The 20,631-nt window shown below is 33.7% G+C and overlaps 2 protein-coding genes, 1 long non-coding RNA gene and 1 pseudogene across 3 annotated transcripts; 3 read left to right on the top strand and 1 right to left on the bottom strand.

Moving 5' to 3' along the window:
* The first annotated feature begins 6,092 nt into the window (after positions 1 to 6,092).
* On the top strand, positions 6,093 to 8,496 carry LOC122308012 (annotated as a pseudogene).
* Positions 8,497 to 9,411: 915 nt separating this feature from the next.
* Positions 9,412 to 12,313, top strand: LOC122308011 (UDP-glycosyltransferase 83A1-like). The gene is made up of 2 exons (XM_043121159.1): positions 9,412 to 10,253; positions 11,274 to 12,313. Exons 1-2 carry the CDS (start codon positions 9,761 to 9,763, stop codon positions 12,137 to 12,139), a joined length of 1,359 nt encoding a protein of 452 aa, XP_042977093.1. The 5' UTR covers positions 9,412 to 9,760; the 3' UTR covers positions 12,140 to 12,313.
* Positions 12,314 to 13,954: 1,641 nt separating this feature from the next.
* Positions 13,955 to 16,315, top strand: LOC122306909. The gene is made up of 2 exons (XR_006241565.1): positions 13,955 to 14,346; positions 15,874 to 16,315. It is a non-coding gene; the product is annotated as an uncharacterized LOC122306909 (long non-coding RNA).
* Positions 16,316 to 16,753: 438 nt separating this feature from the next.
* Positions 16,754 to 19,999, bottom strand: LOC122306908 (biotin carboxyl carrier protein of acetyl-CoA carboxylase 2, chloroplastic-like). The gene is made up of 7 exons (XM_043119477.1): positions 19,429 to 19,999; positions 18,764 to 18,817; positions 18,512 to 18,672; positions 18,088 to 18,403; positions 17,859 to 17,930; positions 17,109 to 17,174; positions 16,754 to 17,018 (listed from the first exon to the last, which is right to left on the bottom strand). The coding sequence occupies exons 1-7, from the start codon at positions 19,585 to 19,587 to the stop codon at positions 16,995 to 16,997; spliced, it is 852 nt and encodes a 283-aa protein (XP_042975411.1). The 5' UTR covers positions 19,588 to 19,999; the 3' UTR covers positions 16,754 to 16,994.
* Positions 20,000 to 20,631: the final 632 nt, after the last annotated feature.

The raw sequence follows: 20,631 nt of genomic DNA on the forward strand, positions 1-20,631 counted from the left end.
TATTCTACACATCACAATGCAGTTCAATACATACTCCACAGTTGTTGTGACCCCATGTATTCTACGCGTCACAATGCAGTTAAATACATACTCCACAGTTGTTGTGGCTCCATGTATTCTACGTGTCACAATTGCTGTGTCTCACATAGTGTATGCGTCACAATTGTTGTAACCCCATACTTCGCGTGCCACAGTTGTTGTGGACCCCACGAAACTGAATGTAACTCAAGATGAAACGTGACTGGAATACGAAAGGACTGAAGCCCTGACGTAACATAACGTGACTTGAACATAACTTGAAATACATGACCAACTTGAGATAGAAACATTTCGTAACATGACATAACATATAATAGACAATATATTTAACATGACATACGTGCAATAGTGAATATTACATGACTTGACATACATGTAATAGATAATATACTTAGCATAATGTACTTGTAATGTATAGCAATACATGACAGAATATATTATGTAACAGATAAAAACTGATGACAGAATAAATTCTGTATAAGAGATAATTACGTGATGACTTGGCATGGCATGACATGTATGATAACACACATACATACACTGTAGTTCCTTTACTTAACACACATACACAGTAGACTGCTAGTAAGTTAGAAGCTAACTTACTTCGATCTCCCCGTTTATTATAAAACCTCAAGTGCGATCACGAGGAACTGTAATTAGTGATTCTAAAAGTTAGTACTAAATCACTAATAATTTAAAATATGTAAAATACTAACTTAAAGAGTAAAATTTTTATTTTACTCTCTACATGTAGAAAAATGACCGTTTTACCCATAACTTAAGGATTTTGCATACTAACTCCAAAAGTCACCAAAATTTACATGCCTCATGTAAATTTTATCCTCAACTCAAATATCAATTTAGAAAAATTTAAAACTAATCACAACTATTAAAACTCCATAGGACCGAAATTCTCATATGCTATTTCCATTGATTTTTGTTTCTAACTTGTTTTGATTAACCTTTTGATCTATAACTTATAAAGATGTGATCTTCAAATCAAACCATCACATGATTTAAAAAGATGTCCTAAAACATATATAAACTTCTAATTCAAGATCACATCGTTAAAAATTAACCAAAACATAAATTTAGCCAAGAACATCCACACTTTGACTTATCTGAATATCTATTTGCATAAAATTTCATATCTTTGAAACTAACATCAAATATTTTCAAACTAATAATATAACATGTATATAAGATGCTTAGGATCCTCCAATAAAATTATCAAAGTCATTGGAATAGGTTTAGACCACCAAAGAGTTAAACTTTCTCAAAACAGAAATTGTTTTTCCTCTTCCAGTTTCTAAGTTTCTAAATCTAAGAAAATCTTTCATCAAAACCTTTAATCATGCAAAAATTCTCAACCAATAATCATATACACATGTTAACAATACTCCATAAAAATTTCGGACCAATATCTATCCATTAGCTTGGTCAAAAACTCCAAATTATAACATATTCTCCAATTTATCTCCCAGAATGACATTTCTATAGTTTACACAATATTTGACTGACCAAATGATCTTCAAATAGGACAAATAAGATATCCACGTAAATTAGACTAAAAAAGGAATAACTTATATGAAGGAGATTTTATGATAAAACACTTACAAAAGCTTCGAAATGGGTGTGCAAAAAAACTCCTAAAAGCTGTCCGAGAGAGAGTATTTGATATTCTTTTAATGGAAAGTGTAAATGAAGGTAATTTCGTGGAGGGGTGGCTGGAGATACTTATGGATGAAATATGGAAGAGATGAGGCTGGAGTGGGAGTTGAGTGTAGGTCTCTCTTACCTAGAGTGAGAGTTAAGTGTAGAACTCTCTTACCCGATAATATCTACAAAAATCATCTCAAAATATTTTTTACCCAATTATATCCACGAAATTAGCTTAAGATATTTTTATCTAATAATATCTATAAAATTAACTTAAGATATTTTTATCCAATAATATCCACAATTTTGAACCAAAGTTTCGTCCGAAAATATGAAAAAGTGTTATTGCGCCATAAGACCTTAAATGACCCTCTGAGTCTAATGGCACAAATCATAATATATTTTGACACTTCTAACTATATCCAATAATAAAAAACACACTTCTAATACCATAGTAAATAATAACACTAACTATTTAGTTAGACTAAAACCTATACGATTAATGGATTCGTGAAAACTTATGAAATTTTCACGAGGTTCCTAAAACTAATATAAATTTCACAATGAAATTTCTAGCAGGTTGTTATAAATACTATATAAAATAATATATTATATATATATAATATTTAAAAAGTTTATATTCAAAAGCAATTCTGTCCAGTCTAAAAAAATCACATCTCGAGATTGAACCGAAAACTGAATTTCTGTCCAGTCTAGTCGGTTTTCCCTAGGAGGGTCGAAAAATTCACACTCTTAATCGCAAGCAAGCTACCGGGAGTACAACATGACATATTCTCTGATTTTTGCCTCAATGGATTCATTTGAAATACTTGGTTATTTGCGATGAATTTCTTCAACAGAAATAGCCCAAAATGTCATCGCAAAAGTGTGGCAAAAAGTGGTTAATGGGCAACGTAAAAAGTAGAATTCTTTTTCGGCTATTTTTGTCTTCAGAAAAAGTCAGCCACAATAGTAAGTGATTTGGTTGTTTGTAGTGAAATTTATCACCTAAAAAATAAGTATTTGCGACTGAAAATTAATTATCGCCTAAAAAGATTACTTACGACGATATCTATTGATGCAAGCAAAGTTTATCAAAGATAATTATCATTACAAATAAGCATTTTTAGTGAACAAATATTTCTGACCACTAAAAATAATCGGCACTTGTCTTTAACAAAAAAAAAAAAAAAAAATAGTAGTAAAATTGTATAAAACTGTATGACTATCATAACCTAAAACACATAAAAAAATGTGAACAATATATTATAAATACACTAAACTGGTCGATTAAAAAAGAAAAGGCAAAAATTAGTCCAATAACTAGAATCTATGTAACACAAGAAAACACTAAACATATACTTGAAAATTGAAGTATATATGACACTAGGTCTATTAACTCATAACAACCCTAGCTACAAGGTATATTAAGGGGATGTTTGGAAATATATCTCATCGATCTCATTCTTTTTCTCAAATATCATTTAAATCCAATCACTTTCAAACTAATCATTATAATTTTTTCAAATTAATCATTACAACTTTTTCAAATTTTCAAATAAAAAATAATTCAACTTTTTTGAATTCTAAAATAAAGATGATATTAAAAAATTATATTTTAACAATATTTTAACTTTATAATATTTGTTATTCAACTTTTTTTTCTTTCATTCTCAATGGCAGACCCACGTTAAGTATAACGGGGGCCATGGCTCTCCCAAAACGTTTTAAAAACACAACATATCACTTAGATTTTCTACATAATTATATAGATGTAGAAAATGGCCCTCCTAAAAAATTTATAATCCTTATATGCTCTCTAAAATTTTCTAAAATTTCAATCTATCTAGAAATGTCTCTCTCTAATTTTTTTCTTATAGTTTTAAAATTTTATTTAATTTCTATATATTATTTATTTTTAAGAATGTGACCTCTCTAAAATTAAAATTAAAACTAAGTTTATGAGAAATAATAAGCTTATTATATAGATCCCAAAGTTTTTTGATATACAATATTAGATTTCTTAATATGGAATTCAATATGAAAATATAAGAAAAATTATTTAAGATCGATAATTTATATGAAAAATAGTTGAGATATTTTATCCTCTTGACTTCATTAAGTAAGAAAAGAATTTATTTAAACTCTCAATTATAGTATTATATGTTTAATGTGATACAAAAATATCTAAATTTTGCATGAAATCTAATAAAGTAGCTTACATACTAGAGCAAAAGATGACATTCTAAAAGATTCCTTAATAGTTTGTATGAATAAAATAAATTCTAAATATTGGATTACAAAAAATAATAATAGATGAATATTATTCTATGAAACATTATCGTTAGAATCTAAAATATATATTAAGTTATGTTTAGAGTTTTATTCTACGTGTATATAGCAAATTGTTGAGATATAATTTTATATATAGTTATGTTCTTATGATTTTTTAATCTTTTTTTTTTAATTTATATTAGAAAAATGATGTAATAGTTTTAAGATGTGCAAGTCTCATTCTTCACTCTTTTTGAAAAAAGTAGATAAATCTAAGACCATGGACCCACATGAAAAAATTATTTTTTAATAGTGAACCCTACTTTTTTTTAAATGGTGGGTAGAGCTTGCACACCCTACGATTGTATCTATCATTATTCTTTACATGTTGTATAGTAAAAATGTTGACCCCCCAACACAATTGTTGGTTCCGCCACTGCTCATTCCTAAAATCTAATAAATACTTAACTCAAACAATTTTACTACTATTCACAGAATATCTTACTATTATTTACATAATTTTTATCTCAACTCATTCTCCAAACATCTCATAAGAAGAAACTATAGATCTAATAGCTCATAACAACCAGCAAGTAAACAAGTAACTACTCAGCCCAATGTGTTTGAACATACATTCACGGTCGACGTAATGATTTGGCTATTTGACCGTTTATCTTGGATGAAATTAATCGTCTCAAAAAAAAAACTTTCTACTCGAATGCTGTCAAACAATTTTGTTAAATTTCGTCCCAAAAATCCTCTTTTATTGTAGTGAGTATGATATATATATATTGTATATATAATATCTATACATGCATGCAATATACGTCTTTGATATATATAGTATTCATATTATTATATACTAAATTTCAAATCTAAATAAATTTCAAATCTAAATTTATTAAGTTAAAAACCCTGATATTTATAATCACATAAATAGTCTATATGTGATATGCATATACATGATGTACTAGTATATGTATATACATATATGAATTTAAACATCAAAATTTATGAATTTAAAAAACAAACAATCTATGAACTTAAAAATAGTGATATTGAATAATCACAAAAATTTTAAAATCTAAATTTATGATATTAAAAATATTATAATGAACATTAGAAGATCACACCATATGAACCATTACTATATATCGGTTCGATATTGGTTTTGTTGGGTTTGAAGTGAGTTCTTGTGAGGGGTACGTAATTAGCTGTTAAGTCTAGTTAATTTATAAATCTTCATTGAAATATAAGTTGATCAACTTGACCTTGTCGTCGATCGAATTATAATTTATATTCACGAACAACTTATTTATTATTTGAGCAAGTTTGAATTCTTTTATAAAATAAATAAATTTATTTATATTATACACATTATATAAATTTCATGTACAAACTATAACAAAAAAATTTTGAACTTTATAAATATCTTTGTATAATATATATATACCTATATCAATAATTATATTAATAAGGATTCAAGTAATATATATATATATATATAAAGTATTCTAATTATAAAGTTAAAGATAATAGTATAAAAATCATAAATTTTAAAAAAGTTTTACAATTTAATTTTATCATATTTACAAATAATTACTCGTTTAATAAATAAAATGAATCAAACCTAGATTTGACCAAGTCGGTGATCTGAAATATCTTGTCGATCGAGCGGTTTTATTTATTTATAGTTCTATATATATACACTCTACACGTGTATATATATATCTTTATATATAAAAAGTAGTTATCTAATAGAATTTTATTGATTTAACGATTTTTGTTATAATTTTCCTATTTTTCTGTTAAAATTAACGTTCTTCTAACTCTCCCCATCTACTGTGAGCGTATTGTTTTCTTTATGAATATACTTTTTTATCTTTCTATTTTATTTTCTTGTGTCAATTTATACGAGGGTTTATTTGTCTTTTAGTCATGTAAATGGTCAAATGTGGAGTCGGCTGAAGTATAAGATGTCAGTTCTTCTATTTAATTTTTTCCACATTTCCGTCTTCTCTATTTTTCTGCATATTCTTGTTCATTTCTCTCTCTAAAACCAAACTCCTTTCTTTCTCTGTCTATTTATCTTCTCTATCACTATGGGTCATCTACTCTTTGATTGACGCCTTGCATTTTGTCAAGCATTAGAAGTAGAAGAAAAGAAATGATGATGATGATAGGAGAAGAGCAAATCCTTGCAGCAAAGATCATCGTGTTGGTGTTATTGGGTGGGTTACTTGTATAATGTATTCGGTTTGCATCTCTACGACGTTGATATTGAACCCGAAAAGGCTGAGATCAAAGCTCCAAAAGCAAGGGATTAGAAGGCCAACTCCTTTCTTTCTTTGTTTCTTCGTCTTCTCTATCACTATGGGTCATCTACTCTTTGATTGACGCCCTGCATTTTATCAGGCATTGGAAGTAGAAGCAAAGAAATGATGATGATGATGGGAGAAGAGCAAATCCTTGCAGCAAAGATCATCGTGTTGGTGTTATTGGGTGGGTTACTTGTATAATGTATTCAGTTTGCATCTCTATGACTCCTTGATATTGAAGCCGAAAAGGTTGAGATCAAAGCTCCAAAAGCAAGGGATTAAAGGGCCTTCCCCTTCGTTTCTTTTGGGGAATATCCCATACATAAAGAACATCTATCTTAAGGTCTAAGCTGCTGTAGAAACTAATTCAAAACCCCAACATTAACTATATTTCTCATGCTTGGCCTTCGATGATCTTCCCTTACTTGGAGCAGTGGCGACATGAATATGGTATGATTTGTTTTATTTTTCTAATGCCCATTTAAGAGGATGGAGATTTTTATAGCATTGCCATAGAGAAAGAAAGAAAAAATCGAAAAGGATTTTCAAAATATCGATGTCTATGAGTAACAATTAATTCTAATAGTTTTCTAATACACCTCTCCTCATCCTTTCTGTTTGATCATTATAAGTCATGGACAAAAATGAAAGACTGTATTTTTCAGTAGAAATAAAAAATATATATATTTTTGGGTTGAAGAGCTGGAGCATGCACTAAATTGTTAAGCAAATGGTGCAAAACCCATATTATGAATATTCATTCTCCGTCCCACATTGTTTTTTTGTTTGTTTGGAGTTATCAACCAAAGTCAGAGTGATATCATCTGATGCATTGGTGGGCAGAATCGATGTTCATGTTTTCAATTGGAAGCATACAAATATTGTCGGCAGGTGATATAGAGATGGTGAAGGATATTGGCCTTTGTACTTCTCTGAAGCTAGGAAAACCTTCTTACATAACCAAGGAGAGGGGAGCCTTGGTGGGCCAGGGAATTGCAACAAAGTGGCCCACTTTGGGCCCACCAAAGGAAGATAATAGTTCCTAAATTCTACATGGACAAGGTCAAGGTAAGATTTCCCAATGGGTATGGAAGACAAATAACTTTTTAATTGATAAAAGACTACTTCATTTCCAAAGCAATAATCAGAGCAAACTTTCTTTCCCACTATTTTCTTGTTTCTCCATCCATTTCAAACAGTGAAGCCAGTACAAGTCAAGATTTGCCATTAAAATGGATCAATGTCAATCAAAGGATTATTTAATTTGCATGATATAAATTGTAAGATTTGATGCAAACTTCTTCTTGCAACTTTGTTTTGAAGAGCATGCCGAGTTTAATGGTTAACTGTACAACCTCAATGCTCAGAGCATGGGAAATCAGGATTGAAAATGAGGGAGGAATTGCATACATTAAAATCGACAAGGATTTAAGGACCTTGTCTGGGGATGTGATTTCCAGAGTTTGCTTTGGAAACAATTATCTTGAAGGGGAAGAAATATTCTTGAAGTTCAGAACTCTCCAAAAAATCATGTCGAAGAAAACTCTCAAAATCCCCAAGTTGAGTTACCATTGCATTGAAGTTTTCCTACAAATATCATCAAGAAATTTTGAAGATGTTTGGTTGTTGTGAAAATTTTTCATTGTTTATATTTGGCCTTAATCTATTATCATCAGAGTACGCGCTGCATTTTACTATCAAATTTAGTTCATAAATATTTTATAATCTGTGAACATCCCTAACTTGGTTTCAACCAATTTAAACTTGATCTTACAACAATCAGGTTTTTTCTGAGCAAGATCAATAGACAGATATGCAAATTAGAGAAAGAGATAAACTCCGTGATAATAAAGGTAGTTAAACAAAGGATGGAGACAACTCACGAGAAGGATCTTCTGCAAATGATACTTGAAGGAGCCAAAAATACTGGTGATTTGTCGGATATCTCCCCAAAAGTTCATCGTGGATAATTGCAATCCTATATATATTGGCGGCTACGGGACTGTTGCCATCACAACATCATGGATCTTGATGTTATTAGTTGCATATCCCGAATGGCAAGCTCGTGCTTGTGCTGAGGTGCTTGAAATGTGTAAAGGCGGCCTTCCAAATGCTGATACGATCCATAACATGAAACAGTATGTACCATTATAAACTCTTTATGTCCATAAAATTAACTACCTCATTATGCTTATTATGTTAGATTTGTATGAGATAGTTCAAACTATGTTCATGGGCCTTTTTTTTTTTTTAATATATATTTTGTATAACTTTTGCTGGTTTTGACGCTATGTTTATATTTTAATTATAATAATCTTTGAGTAATATGTGAGTGAATTGATAAATTCTTCTATATGGATTTAAACCTCTTTCTTCAATTATAGCTGCCTGGAATAAGGTTTGTCAACAGTTGTATTCGTGGATTGGATGTAGTTGTATTTAGTAAGATCAAGGAATAATAGAAATTGGTGATTAACAATTTTTGTTTTTAGGCATATGATATCATTGTCTCAATCTGTAATTTGTATCAATAATTTCTACCATTGTGATATTATCCACAATCATATAACTTAAAAAGATAATCTAACTCTTATGATCTTATGCTAAGGAATTAACTGCTGAAGGATGTGTTAAATGAACTCCCATAGCTAAGACAATGAGGATATGCTCTTTTTTCAATATAATATTTCCTTTCAACAAATTTGCATTGTATTGTTACTAATTTACTTATTACATATTACTCAAAAACACTATATTCGACGCACATATAAAGGGTAAAACTACGAATTTGATTAGGCTAACAAGTCTTTTTGGTTTCTAATCTATCGAACATGTAATTATTATACTTTACTAAGTTATCATTATCAAAAAATATTTGCTAAAATTTGCTCTTTCCTTCTATGGATTAAATTAATCAATTTTTTTTTTAACAAAAATGCATTATTTTTATAAAATAATTATGATTCAACTAAGCAAATGTGGTTTGTACGTTACTTTGACCTAGTATATATATAATTATGTATCTCTATCCTCTCACATTTTAAGCCATAAAATCCGGATGCCTATTGGAATGTAAAGAGGTTAATTACCTACCGTGTAACCGTGGAATGAGAACGCCTGAGGTTTGAGTCCTCGAAAAGAGCAGCAAGATCCAAAACAGTGGACACAATTACGTACCGAGTGAATGACAGAGATTATAAACAGCCATCGATCGATCGTCCAAATCCTGTTTGTTCTTCCCGAAAATCGAATCAGAATAGAATGCCCAAGTAAGCTCCCTATAAACGTTGTTGGTCGCATCCGAACGACATGCATAAACAAACATTTACGTACGTAAATGTCGCTCAGAGATCATTCGTAAACGTATCATGTACGATTTCTGATCTTTAATATCTAGCCGCGGGTGTCACAAAATCAGATCGAACATTATGCAAGAAGAAAGACAGATCTCGAGCTAGAGATCAGAGATCATGGGAAGAAGGGGACATATTCTAGCTCTCCCTTATCCGGCACCAGACCATGTGAGCCGTATGATGGCATTATGTCGTGTAATAGAAAATCATGGTTTCAAAATCACATTTGTGAACACAGAATTCATTCACAAGCGAGTGGTGAGCGCCCAATCTCTGATGGATTCGAACATTGATTTGGTGTCAATCCCCGATGGGTTGGATCCTGAGGATGAGAGAAAGGACTCTGATTACCCCAAGTTATGCGAAGCCATGCTACTTCACATGCCTGCAAAACTTGAGCAGCTCGTACGACGTGTTAATGCAACAAGTTTCGATGATGAGGACCAGATTACTTGTTTCATTACCGAATTTGGAATGTCATGGGCTCTGGAAGTCGCCTATAAGATGGGGATTAGAGGAGCTACCTACTGGCCTCTGTCAGCCACTTATTGTACTGCAATAGGTCTTGCACGAAACCAGGCACTGGAGAAGATCATGAGCGTTGTCGATGGTATTGTTTATAAATTTTATGTGTTTGCTTGAGATTTCATATATATTAGATATTTTTTTTTGTGTGATTCAATTTCTAGAATTTCTAATTTGTCTATATCGATAACCAAAAAATGGGTAAATCCAACAATAACGAACAGTATTCAAGTCTTACAATTTTCTTGTGATGTGGGACTTCATTTAAGTGATACGTAATGGATGTCTTGACGACTGAGAAAGTAGCTAGCTAGCTAGGCATCAATGCTCATGGTATAAAGAGTATGATTGGTTGCTAATTAAAGAACTTCAAGGCTACCGATTATTAAGCTTTTTTATAACTGCTATTTATATAAAGAAATTATATAAAATAAACTTATAAATTGATGTAACTTCATAAAATCTGTTAGATCTAGTACTTTATAATAAAATTAATTTTATAATCTAACATATTACATCATACCACATCAGTTTGTAGATTTATTTTTATATAATCTCTTTATAACTAAAGTATTTTTCTTTCTTTTTCTTAATTAATGGCAGCTAGTTTTATATATAGAGTAATGATACTAAGTAAGACGTAGTAAATTCAACACCATTTAATGATAAAGAAGTACATAATGGTGATAAATTTATTACATCTTATATAATACGATGAATATGAGATAGTAGTATGATATATATAATTTTTCTTATATATATACATAGCCGAACAATGAAAAAAAGGGGATTGGTTATATGTGCAGGCATGCATACATTGAAAGTCCAGCTCCAACCGAACATGCATGTATAATATAAAAATTTTATGTACAGTTATTTTTATGTATTTATTATATATTTTATTAATATATGATTGATGGTCTCATATTTTTTTTTAATATAAAATGATTGTTTTAATGTTGTTCTAATTAATAAGCTAGCTATTATCTTTGTGGGTGTTTAATTTGCCTTTCTGCAAAAAGCAGAAAAGTCCAATTGTCATTATAACGGTTGACTGAATCTATATTTACCATTAATTGTACGTGTAATTCAATTGTCATTCCAGAAACCGAAGGAGGAGGCCGAACTCAATTCTCTGAAGACTTGGAAAGCGTGTTGGGGCTCCCAAACTGCGACCTGGAGACAATGAAGCGTGCACTTGAATACGGCATGCGAAACATTAGAGCCATGGATACGACAGACTGGTGGCTTTGTAATTCAGCGTATGAACTAGAGGCAGATGAGTTTGCCAGGATTCCAAAACTCCTACCAATTGGCCCATTTCCGCCAGAATGTGGGGACTCAAGGTCACTGTTCTTTCCAGAAGACGACTCTTGCATAGATTGGCTCGACCAGCACCCACCCTGCTCGGTCATATATGTTGCTTTTAGTAGCGTCGGAACTTTGGAACCAACCCAATTCGTAGAGCTAGCTCTTGGACTAGACCTATCTAACAGGCCTTTCCTTTGGGTGGGGCGTCCGAAAATCACCGGCTCCGAGCACCGGTCATGCCTTGTATACCCAAATGAATTCAGAGGCACTCGTGGGAAGATTGTAACTTGGGCACCTCAACCCAAAGTCTTGAATCACCCCTCCACTGCCTGTTTTCTAAGCAATTGTGATTGGCCTTCCACCACAGAAGGTTTATGCAGTGCTGTACCTTTCTTGTGCCTGCCATTCATCTCTGACCAACCCTTTAACATGAGCTACATTTGCGATGCGTGGAAGGTTGGTGTAAGACTTGACCCTGATGAGAATGGTATCATTCCGCGCAGCGAGATTAAGAACAAGGTTGAGCAACTTCTTGGTGATGAAAGCATTAGAGCAAGATCTTCACAACTTAGGACCAAGATTTTTGATACTATTGCAGGAGGTGGTCGTTCCTCAAAGAATTTCAACAGCTTTATCAATTGGCTCAAGTTGCATAGATGAACTACTTGCCTGTGCTTAATTATAAGTTTTATGCATGGAAAGTTTAGAAATGCTTGCCGATCGGAATTAGAAACAAATAAACCATGACTATGGTTAATTTGTAATGTTATCTGACCTCTTAAAAACATATATAATTTGTTATTTAAATAAAGCTTTCCTCCAATTCGATCCTAATTAATTAATTAATTAATTTCAAACCCAGTTTATTAGTTTGTCTATGTAAGGCAGAAGGACTAAGGGACACCAAATACATTTTTATCTTTGATGTAGAAGTATTGAGAAGTCACACACAGTTTAGGAATAAACTTATCCTGAGTTTTATAAAGAGTTACCATACTCCTCCTATAATGTCTTTTAAGGGGAGAAATGAGTGTTTCTATATAGTATCAGAGCTAGGTTAACCTATGACTGATGATAGGCTCCTGCGACCTACCCACGATGATGGTATCGAAAATACTGGCTCACACGTGAAAGGCATATTGAGAAGTTCCACACGGCTTAGAAATAAACTCATCTTAGACTTTATAAGGAGTTACCATACTCCTCCTATAAGACATTTTAAGGAGAAAATTATATTTTTCTATAGGAAGACAAGCATCGATTAGAGGCTCCTACTCTTGCGACTTATTTTTAAAATTGCATGCATGGTAGATCGATAAGTCGCTTTAGAGGGAAATTAAACGAGCTTTTGAGGATGGAGGTGGCTTAAGTGATCAACGATGTCAGAAGTTTAGGTGATAGCATCCTGAGCGAGCGGGGACGAAAATTAATTGGCTGCATGCAATGAATATTCTCTATATATAAAAATTGTCTGAGTAATTGGCATTCCCGGCTAGCTCACTCAATTTGAGTTTTATAGTACTGATTTCTATAGATAAAATAGGATCTATCTCTTTCTGAAAGTAGAGATGGTACTGGCATAGAGGAGTCGATTGAAGTAGGTTTAATTTTTAAGAAACACGAAATGGGAAGTGTTTGCTTCACTTTTTGCCGAAGGTCCTGAAGCCCCATAAAGCCACCACATATATTATACGTTGCAACTCCGATCAATATCAATGTTCAGATCATGTAAGCTAGGTTTGGTTTAGTTGTAATCACGGTATTCATCTGCATAAGGGACAACATGGTTAAAAAAACTGCGTACCATCTCATCTACCTTGTTGGATTGTATGCCAAACTAGTAAAATCAAAACGTTTGGTTTTCTTCGTATTATTTGGTTTATTATTATTATTATTATTATTGAGATGGGATCAATGGCTTTGGATCTTGCATATCTAACAAACGTCTTCTCACCAACAATAGCATGTGATCCTCACGCACCTTCATAGCCACTGATTGTTGTCAACTAGCATATTGGACCATCTACCGGATACTATTTTCTTATGTTACCACTTATCCTAACCAAAAATTATGAGAAAATGAAGTAGGTGTTTCTTTCAACCAAATTAGAGTAGCAAAGTGTTTCAACATCATTATAATACCTCATTTATTGAATTATAAAACTAGCTTAGTATAACAAAGTTTCATCAAATGAAGACAAAAATATAATAATATAAGCATAAACTAGTCCTACGTGGCAATAACATTTATTCAAAGGACGAATAATTCTAAAAAAATAAATCTACTCGTGGACCTCTTGCTCAATGCTCGGTGTCCAGATGAGAGAATTATGATCGAACTTCCCACCCCCGTAAAAAAGAAAAAATCCAAAACACTTACTATTATACGTAATTAAAAACTCAAGCATGAATAAAATCAAACAATAACATTATATAAAAATTTAATTAAATACGATAAATTAGCACCATGACCATTCTTCGGCTAGGGACTTCCAACGATCTGATTGTTACTTACAGCCCTAGGAATGAACTCAGTGAGCACGCTTGCGTACGCTTGCGTCGAGCCTCTTACGGCGGCCGAGTCAGGCCATTGAGTGGTGCAGTTGCGTGCCTCATTACCAACCACTGCAGCTACAGCAGTGGAGGGGGATCCGGGTGAAGGTCCTGGACGGGAACCTAGAGCAAGCACTGACTTGGTTGCAGCGGAAGATGCAGTCGAGCGGGATTGAGCGGCTTATAAAGCGCCAGCAGACCCGCCACATCAAGAACTCTGAGAAGCGCGTCTTGGCCCGCAAGAACCTCGAGCGCAAGATCCGATCCCAGGACCTCGCGCGCAAGCTCAAGGCCATTCTTGTCAAGAAAGTCAGGTAAATACTTCTATTTTTCTCCTCAAAACCCCTGTAAATTATAGTTGATGAATGCGCGCAGGGTTTTTCTTTAAGTTTATTCTTAAAGTAATTTGATCTGTTCATAGGCACTTGCTATTAGTCGATTTTTAGTAATGTGAGTATTCATTCAGTTGTAAAATGTAAGTTGAGTTTGGAAATTTGCAAAACTGACCTGGGATCGTGTAAAACCGATCAAACCTATGGTGCTTCATTGTTCTCTAATCACATAGGTCCCATGCGGAGAGATATACATGGCTTATACATCTAGTAGTTTTGTTTCGTGTGCTACATGTTTTTTAGTGTTTATGCCTTTTCTCCAGTTTATAATGTCTAAAAAATCTACCTAGAGTGCATTCTAGTTACCTGTATTGTTAAAGGGATTCTTTCTGTTTTTTTCTTTTTTGGAGACAGAGCTTTGTTGATGCTGAAGTTTTTATAATGTGAACCTGCGAGAATCTAAATTTTGTATCCAGTGCTACTTCAGGGTAAGGTTTTGAAGGAATCCACTCAGGACAGATAATGTTTGAGCTAGTCAAATGGGCCTCTTCCAATAATATCCATGGAAGCATTCCCATCCAAACCATCCCCAGACACCTGATTGACCCAAACTTCATTTTCAACCCCCCCGACCAGTTTTGTAACTTGCTGCTGTTTGTTAGATTTTATGCATAGAAAAAAAAAATGTTTGAGCTAGTTGATGCTAGTCCCATATGAAATCACCATTAGGTGAATATACTGTCTGATGGGCATTATATAAAAATCCATCTATTGCATATTGGTTATAAAAAGTTGCTGATGATGGGTTTATTGTATCAATTTAGGAAAGAGTTCTGCTTCTGGCCTGTCCTTGGGCTCTCTTTTGCTGTAATTTCGGAGGCATTTTTTGTTCTGGTACTTTAGAGATCGGAAAGGTGCTGCTTCTTCTAGGGTTATGATGACTGAGATTGGTGCTAAATGGGCATCTCCTATTTTAGTTTGGCCTGATAATTATTTCCAAATATCTGGGTTTGGGTATTTAAGTAATTGGTTATCATTGCTTGAGCCAAAGCATCTTTGAGCAGTTTGAGTCATGCTTTTTTTCCTTCTCTTTAGATTTTTGGAGGGGTAATAAAGAATGCAATTCTGGTAACCTTCCCCAATTGGAGTTAAAAGGTGATAGTTTCATAGGTTACCTGTGAACAAAAGGTCCTGGCCCTTTTTTCTTTCTTTTTACTTGGACTTGGAGAGATAGGTAATGGTTCTTGAGTTTGACTGTTTCATTTATTCACCCAAATCGCGGAACTGATAGTTTGGATAGGGATTTTCCTTCCAAGAAGGCTGCCATCTCTGTGATTTATTTTGGTGGGATTCCCACATCCATATTTTTGGTCCTTTTCATCTTCTTATGTTTTCTTTCCTCTCTTTCTCTAGGGGTACTCTTCTTTTTATAAATTATTCAATTCATTCTAAAATATTTTAATTTCTTCATTTATTTCTGCTCATATATGCTTAATTGGTATTTTGCAGGGGTCTCTGAGGATGGCTTCGGAGTAGTTTCTTAAATGGAAAAGGATATCACAAATATCCTGTTAATTTGCGGGCATTTTCTTTTTCTTCTGGAAGTCGGGTTATGCAGATTTGCAAACTCTCTTCTCCACCCACTACAATCAAACAGGGATTAAATTGACTTTCTTCTTCTAAGTTATTCACAAATTCATGCAGTTTGATACTTGATGCTCAACATGCATTGAAGCTTTTGAACGGTTCATCATCAGGCAATCTTAGCGCAATGTGCTCAAGGCACATACGTTCATAAGTGTTTCTAAATTTTCATGTGTTTTTAGCTAAACTTTCATTCATGAGGGGGAAATCACTATTTCCTTTGTTTTAAAATGTTGGTTTAATTGTAAAAACTCTCACCCTCAGCAAATCGATTAAATTCTTATATGTAAATCTTGCACATTCATGACATGCTATTCCTTCTTGATATGCTATTTCTGTTGTTTTTGCACTCAAGCTTATGATGTGAATGGTTCCTGCTTTTGCGGGGCAAACCTGGTTCGCGTGTTCATCATCATAGATCTGAGGTTTCTTATTTCTTCTCCTTGAAGTGGATGTTGGATATATGGCCCATGATTCTGTGAATATAAAAATCAGGATCCATTTTCATGAACAGTAATCAATGAGCAAAAGGAACTCGGTGAGGCCGCCAAGGAGGCTGTCTTGGAGAGGAGGAGAGAGAGTTTCTCTAAAAAAAAAAATCAGTGAGAGAGTGCTGTATACCGCTTCCTTCTTATCATTAAGTAAATAAGATAAGAAGGTGAGTGGATAAAATTCATAACCTCGTAACCATTACCATTTAATAGAAGAGAGTTTGACCACCTACATCTTAGCCAAGTTTCAAAGATGCAAGAAACAATCACAAGCTTTATAACACACTTCGCAAAGCTCTTACATTCTACAGCTTTGTCTTTTTCGTAAATGGCAAGTAGCAAACTATAATGCCAAAAGCGAACATCCTTAGTCAACCATTATTAAGCTAAAATTACAGATTAAAAGAAACTTTAATATAATGTGAAAATTCAATGAAAACTAAATTCAAGAGAGACTACCACCGTGAAGTTTGAAGGAGGCCCTCTCCTAGTGACTCACGGTACAATGACAAAAAGAGGCTGCAAGGAGAAAGAAAGGGAATTCAGATAAATGCATGTAGTTAAAATTATGGCATTTGTGCATGTGTTAGAGAGAGAGAGAGAGATCACCGTATCTACACTAACTGGCTTTGTTTCCTCTACAAGAATCTCTGTTATTGTTCCAGACTGATCAGCCTGCGCAATGTTGGACATTAGTAATCACAAATGTCAGGCATTAAGTCATTTTGGGCCTCAAGGTGAAATGCAGCATGGTCTTGAATCTCAATTGGGATAAAAGAACTGAATAATTAATTATATTAGCACAACAATGTATATGTGAAAATTATGGTCATTTAAAAATATTTTCCATCAAGACAATGTTCTCTAATTCAAGCAACAAGAATGATTCTCCATATCCACGATGAAGATTGACATAATTTATCCTTCTAGACATGACAACAGCAGGAGGGGCCAATAAGGATGAAACTTAGGGGTTAGTTTGGGAACACAAATGTTTTAAGTACTTTCAGATATTTCCTTCCTAAACATCACTCACACAAATCATTTTCAAATTCAAATCTTCGACCTTTTCATCTAATCATTATCTAATCATTACAACATTCACAAACTCCCAAACAAAATACAAAAAATATTACCACTTTTCAAATTTTAAAAAAATAATATTAAAATATATATTTTTTTATTTTACAATATTTTTATTCAACTTTTCTCTCTCTCATTTCCCAAAACCCAATCAAACATCTTAACTCAAACATTTTCACTACTATTCTCAGATATACTAAGATATTCTAAATGGGCCCTTGAAGAAATATGTAGGGATCAACCCACTTCAATTTGAACAGTCAAGGAAAGAGATACCTCAATTTCATTCATTAGTTTCATTGCCTCGATGATGCAGACAATCTGACCTTTCTGGACTTTATCTCCTACCTGGAAAATGGTAAAATTATGAGTATATTTTTTTGATAATATACCCTTATAGTGAATTACGGAGTATATATACAGATTGAGTTGTTCAAGACATGATTTCCCATCTGCCATGTCCTTTGGGAGACAAGCCCTTGAGTGGTCACCAAAACTGAATTACCTTGACAAATGGTGGTTCACCAGGTGCAGGACAGCGATAGAAGGTTCCAGCCATGGGGCATTTCAGTGGTGGATGTGACGAAGTGTTTGCCTTTGCAGTGGCGGGTAAGGCAGGTGCCAATGCTGAAGGAGGGTTTGCAGAAGCAGGAGCAGCTGCTGTGGCTGGTGGTGGAGGAGATGGAAGCGTCACATGGGTAAGGGGTGGTGGCATACTAACAACAGGAGCTGCCTGCTGTAGAGCTTCCTTTCTTCTGATTAAGATCTCACAGCCCAATTGCTTCAGTTGCAACTCCGCAATATCTCTCGAATCAACAAGTCTGCTTATAAAAAAAAATACAAATTTCAGCAAGAAAGATGTGTCTTGCATGTATGAAACAGTGAATAATACCGGCTAGCATGCGAGTGCCAAAGAAGTTTCTACTTACTTGATAAGATCTGATACTTGAGCCATGAATGCTGAGATTGATGATTCATTAGGAACAGTGTCTCGAACAGGATGTGACGAGTCAACTGTCCCTTCTGATGATGGGGCTCCATACTTTGTGGAAAGTGCAGGTGCAGAATTTGAAGATTTTTTGGCCGTAACCTGGATTGAAAGTCGATTTGTAGTAGGTGCTCATACAGAATATCTCATTCAAGTAAGTATTTTTTTTCTTGCCTATTGAGAACAATCTTACCTCATTCAGCTTTGCACACATCTTCCAGTCCCTGGATTGCTTCAAGTTATGGCTCTGCAAAACAAAATCATACAGCAAAAGAATAAAAGTTTTGCAGAAAAAAACAGTATCATAAACGAAACTAGGCATGTTTAATCTTTGTGTAGAGTGCATTCGCATTTGCATTAGTCAAAAACCATACAGAAAATCGAGAATTTCAAAGCTGAAAATTTTGTTTCACAGTGGGTACCACAAACTGCATTCAATTTACAGTCTTCAATTATCCTACAAACACAATTATTCACTCCATTAATACACTCTCCTCTCGAGTCAAGGTCGACGACCCACAACAAATTTTACCAGTGACACCCACTTTTTCAAACTGAATAATAAGTAATGGCACATAAAGAACATGGCTCATATTAAGTGTACATAAATAAAAAATAAAAATAAAAAGAGCAAAACTCGGAAAGAATCATCAAATAATAAGCTTTTTTCAAAAGATAAAAATCCTAGTTTTCTTTAGTTTTTATAATGAAAATTACCTATACAAACGAAAAAAGAAACTTGAGATTCATATAAATTGAAGTGTTAGAAGAAACAAAAAACTAAAATGATCTAAAATATCATGGATGGAGAATAACAAATATGAATAAAATAAAGACAAAAAACCACAAATCACGTACAGGGTCACCGAGGAAAGATCCGTGTAAGGCAGACGGTCTGGGACTGGAACCGCGATGAAGTGAGAGCATCGTGTGTTGGTGCGTATTAGGATCTTTCACTCCGGATCGGAGGTGGGGGAGCGAGTGGGTCTTGGGGCACGGCACCGAAAAGGACGCCATTTCTGGAAACAGAGTTTAGGAAACAAGAGAATTGGTGGTCTGTGGTTTTGTTTAATGGTGTCTTCTGCACTCTCTCAGTTTCCTTAAAAATGGGTGGGGGGAAGCAGTGAAAATGGAACAGAGGTGACGGATTCGGTTAAAAAAAATAAAAAAAGGAAAGTTGGCGATGAGATCGAAGAAACAGACAATCTGAGAAATCTGACGGATCAAAAGAAATGAAAATAGTGGGACTTCGAAGCTGGGAGAGTGCGAGGGGTGGTAGGGAGGGTTCGATGTTTACGAGGCGGACATCAATATCGCCTTTAAACTAACCACAACGTACAACAACGTTTTGTCTACGAACACAACAGACACAGAGAGAGAGAGAGAGAGAGAGAGAGAGAGAGAGAGGGGTTTCCCTCCAAGGATGAGGGAATAATCGGACGGCCAGTGTTTTAAGTTTAGTTATAATCGGCCGATTTTGTAGGTATCTGATTTTGTACGTACAATATCATGCCAACATTAATTTCTGGATCGCTTCCCTCCCCATCTATACTCTCTTAACTATTGAAATTTCAGCCAAATTGCTGCCATTAATTTTGTTCTCTCTCTCTCTAAATGCTTACTGTAGTTACTTTTTATTTTATCTTTTTATAATGTTATTTTCCTCAATTTTACAATTTCACATGTGACATTGTAATCCTTTCGGTTTTTGCTGGTGACTATAATAGTCTCTTGTCGTGATCAAGAGCTTTTAAAGTGTGTGAAAAATAGATATATAAAATGAGTTCGATAATATTTTATTAAACATTTATTTAATACTACTAGAATCTAAGAATTGTGATGTTAGGCTTTAGGCATGGATAGATGATTCTGATTTCCATCCTTTTCATACAGTGCTGATTATCGACATGACCAACAGTAGTACTACATTCTGCAGTATACACAGGCCTTAATTTACTCCCTTCTTTTGCATATTTGTAAATTCTGGGATAATCTTATAAATTCAAAATGCATTGCACCACTTAAAAATATCTTCCACTTTTCAAAAGGATATGCTTCTTT

Source organism: Carya illinoinensis, chromosome 4, assembly GCF_018687715.1.
Source record: "Carya illinoinensis cultivar Pawnee chromosome 4, C.illinoinensisPawnee_v1, whole genome shotgun sequence".
In the NCBI taxonomy this organism is placed as follows: Eukaryota; Viridiplantae; Streptophyta; class Magnoliopsida; order Fagales; family Juglandaceae; genus Carya; species Carya illinoinensis.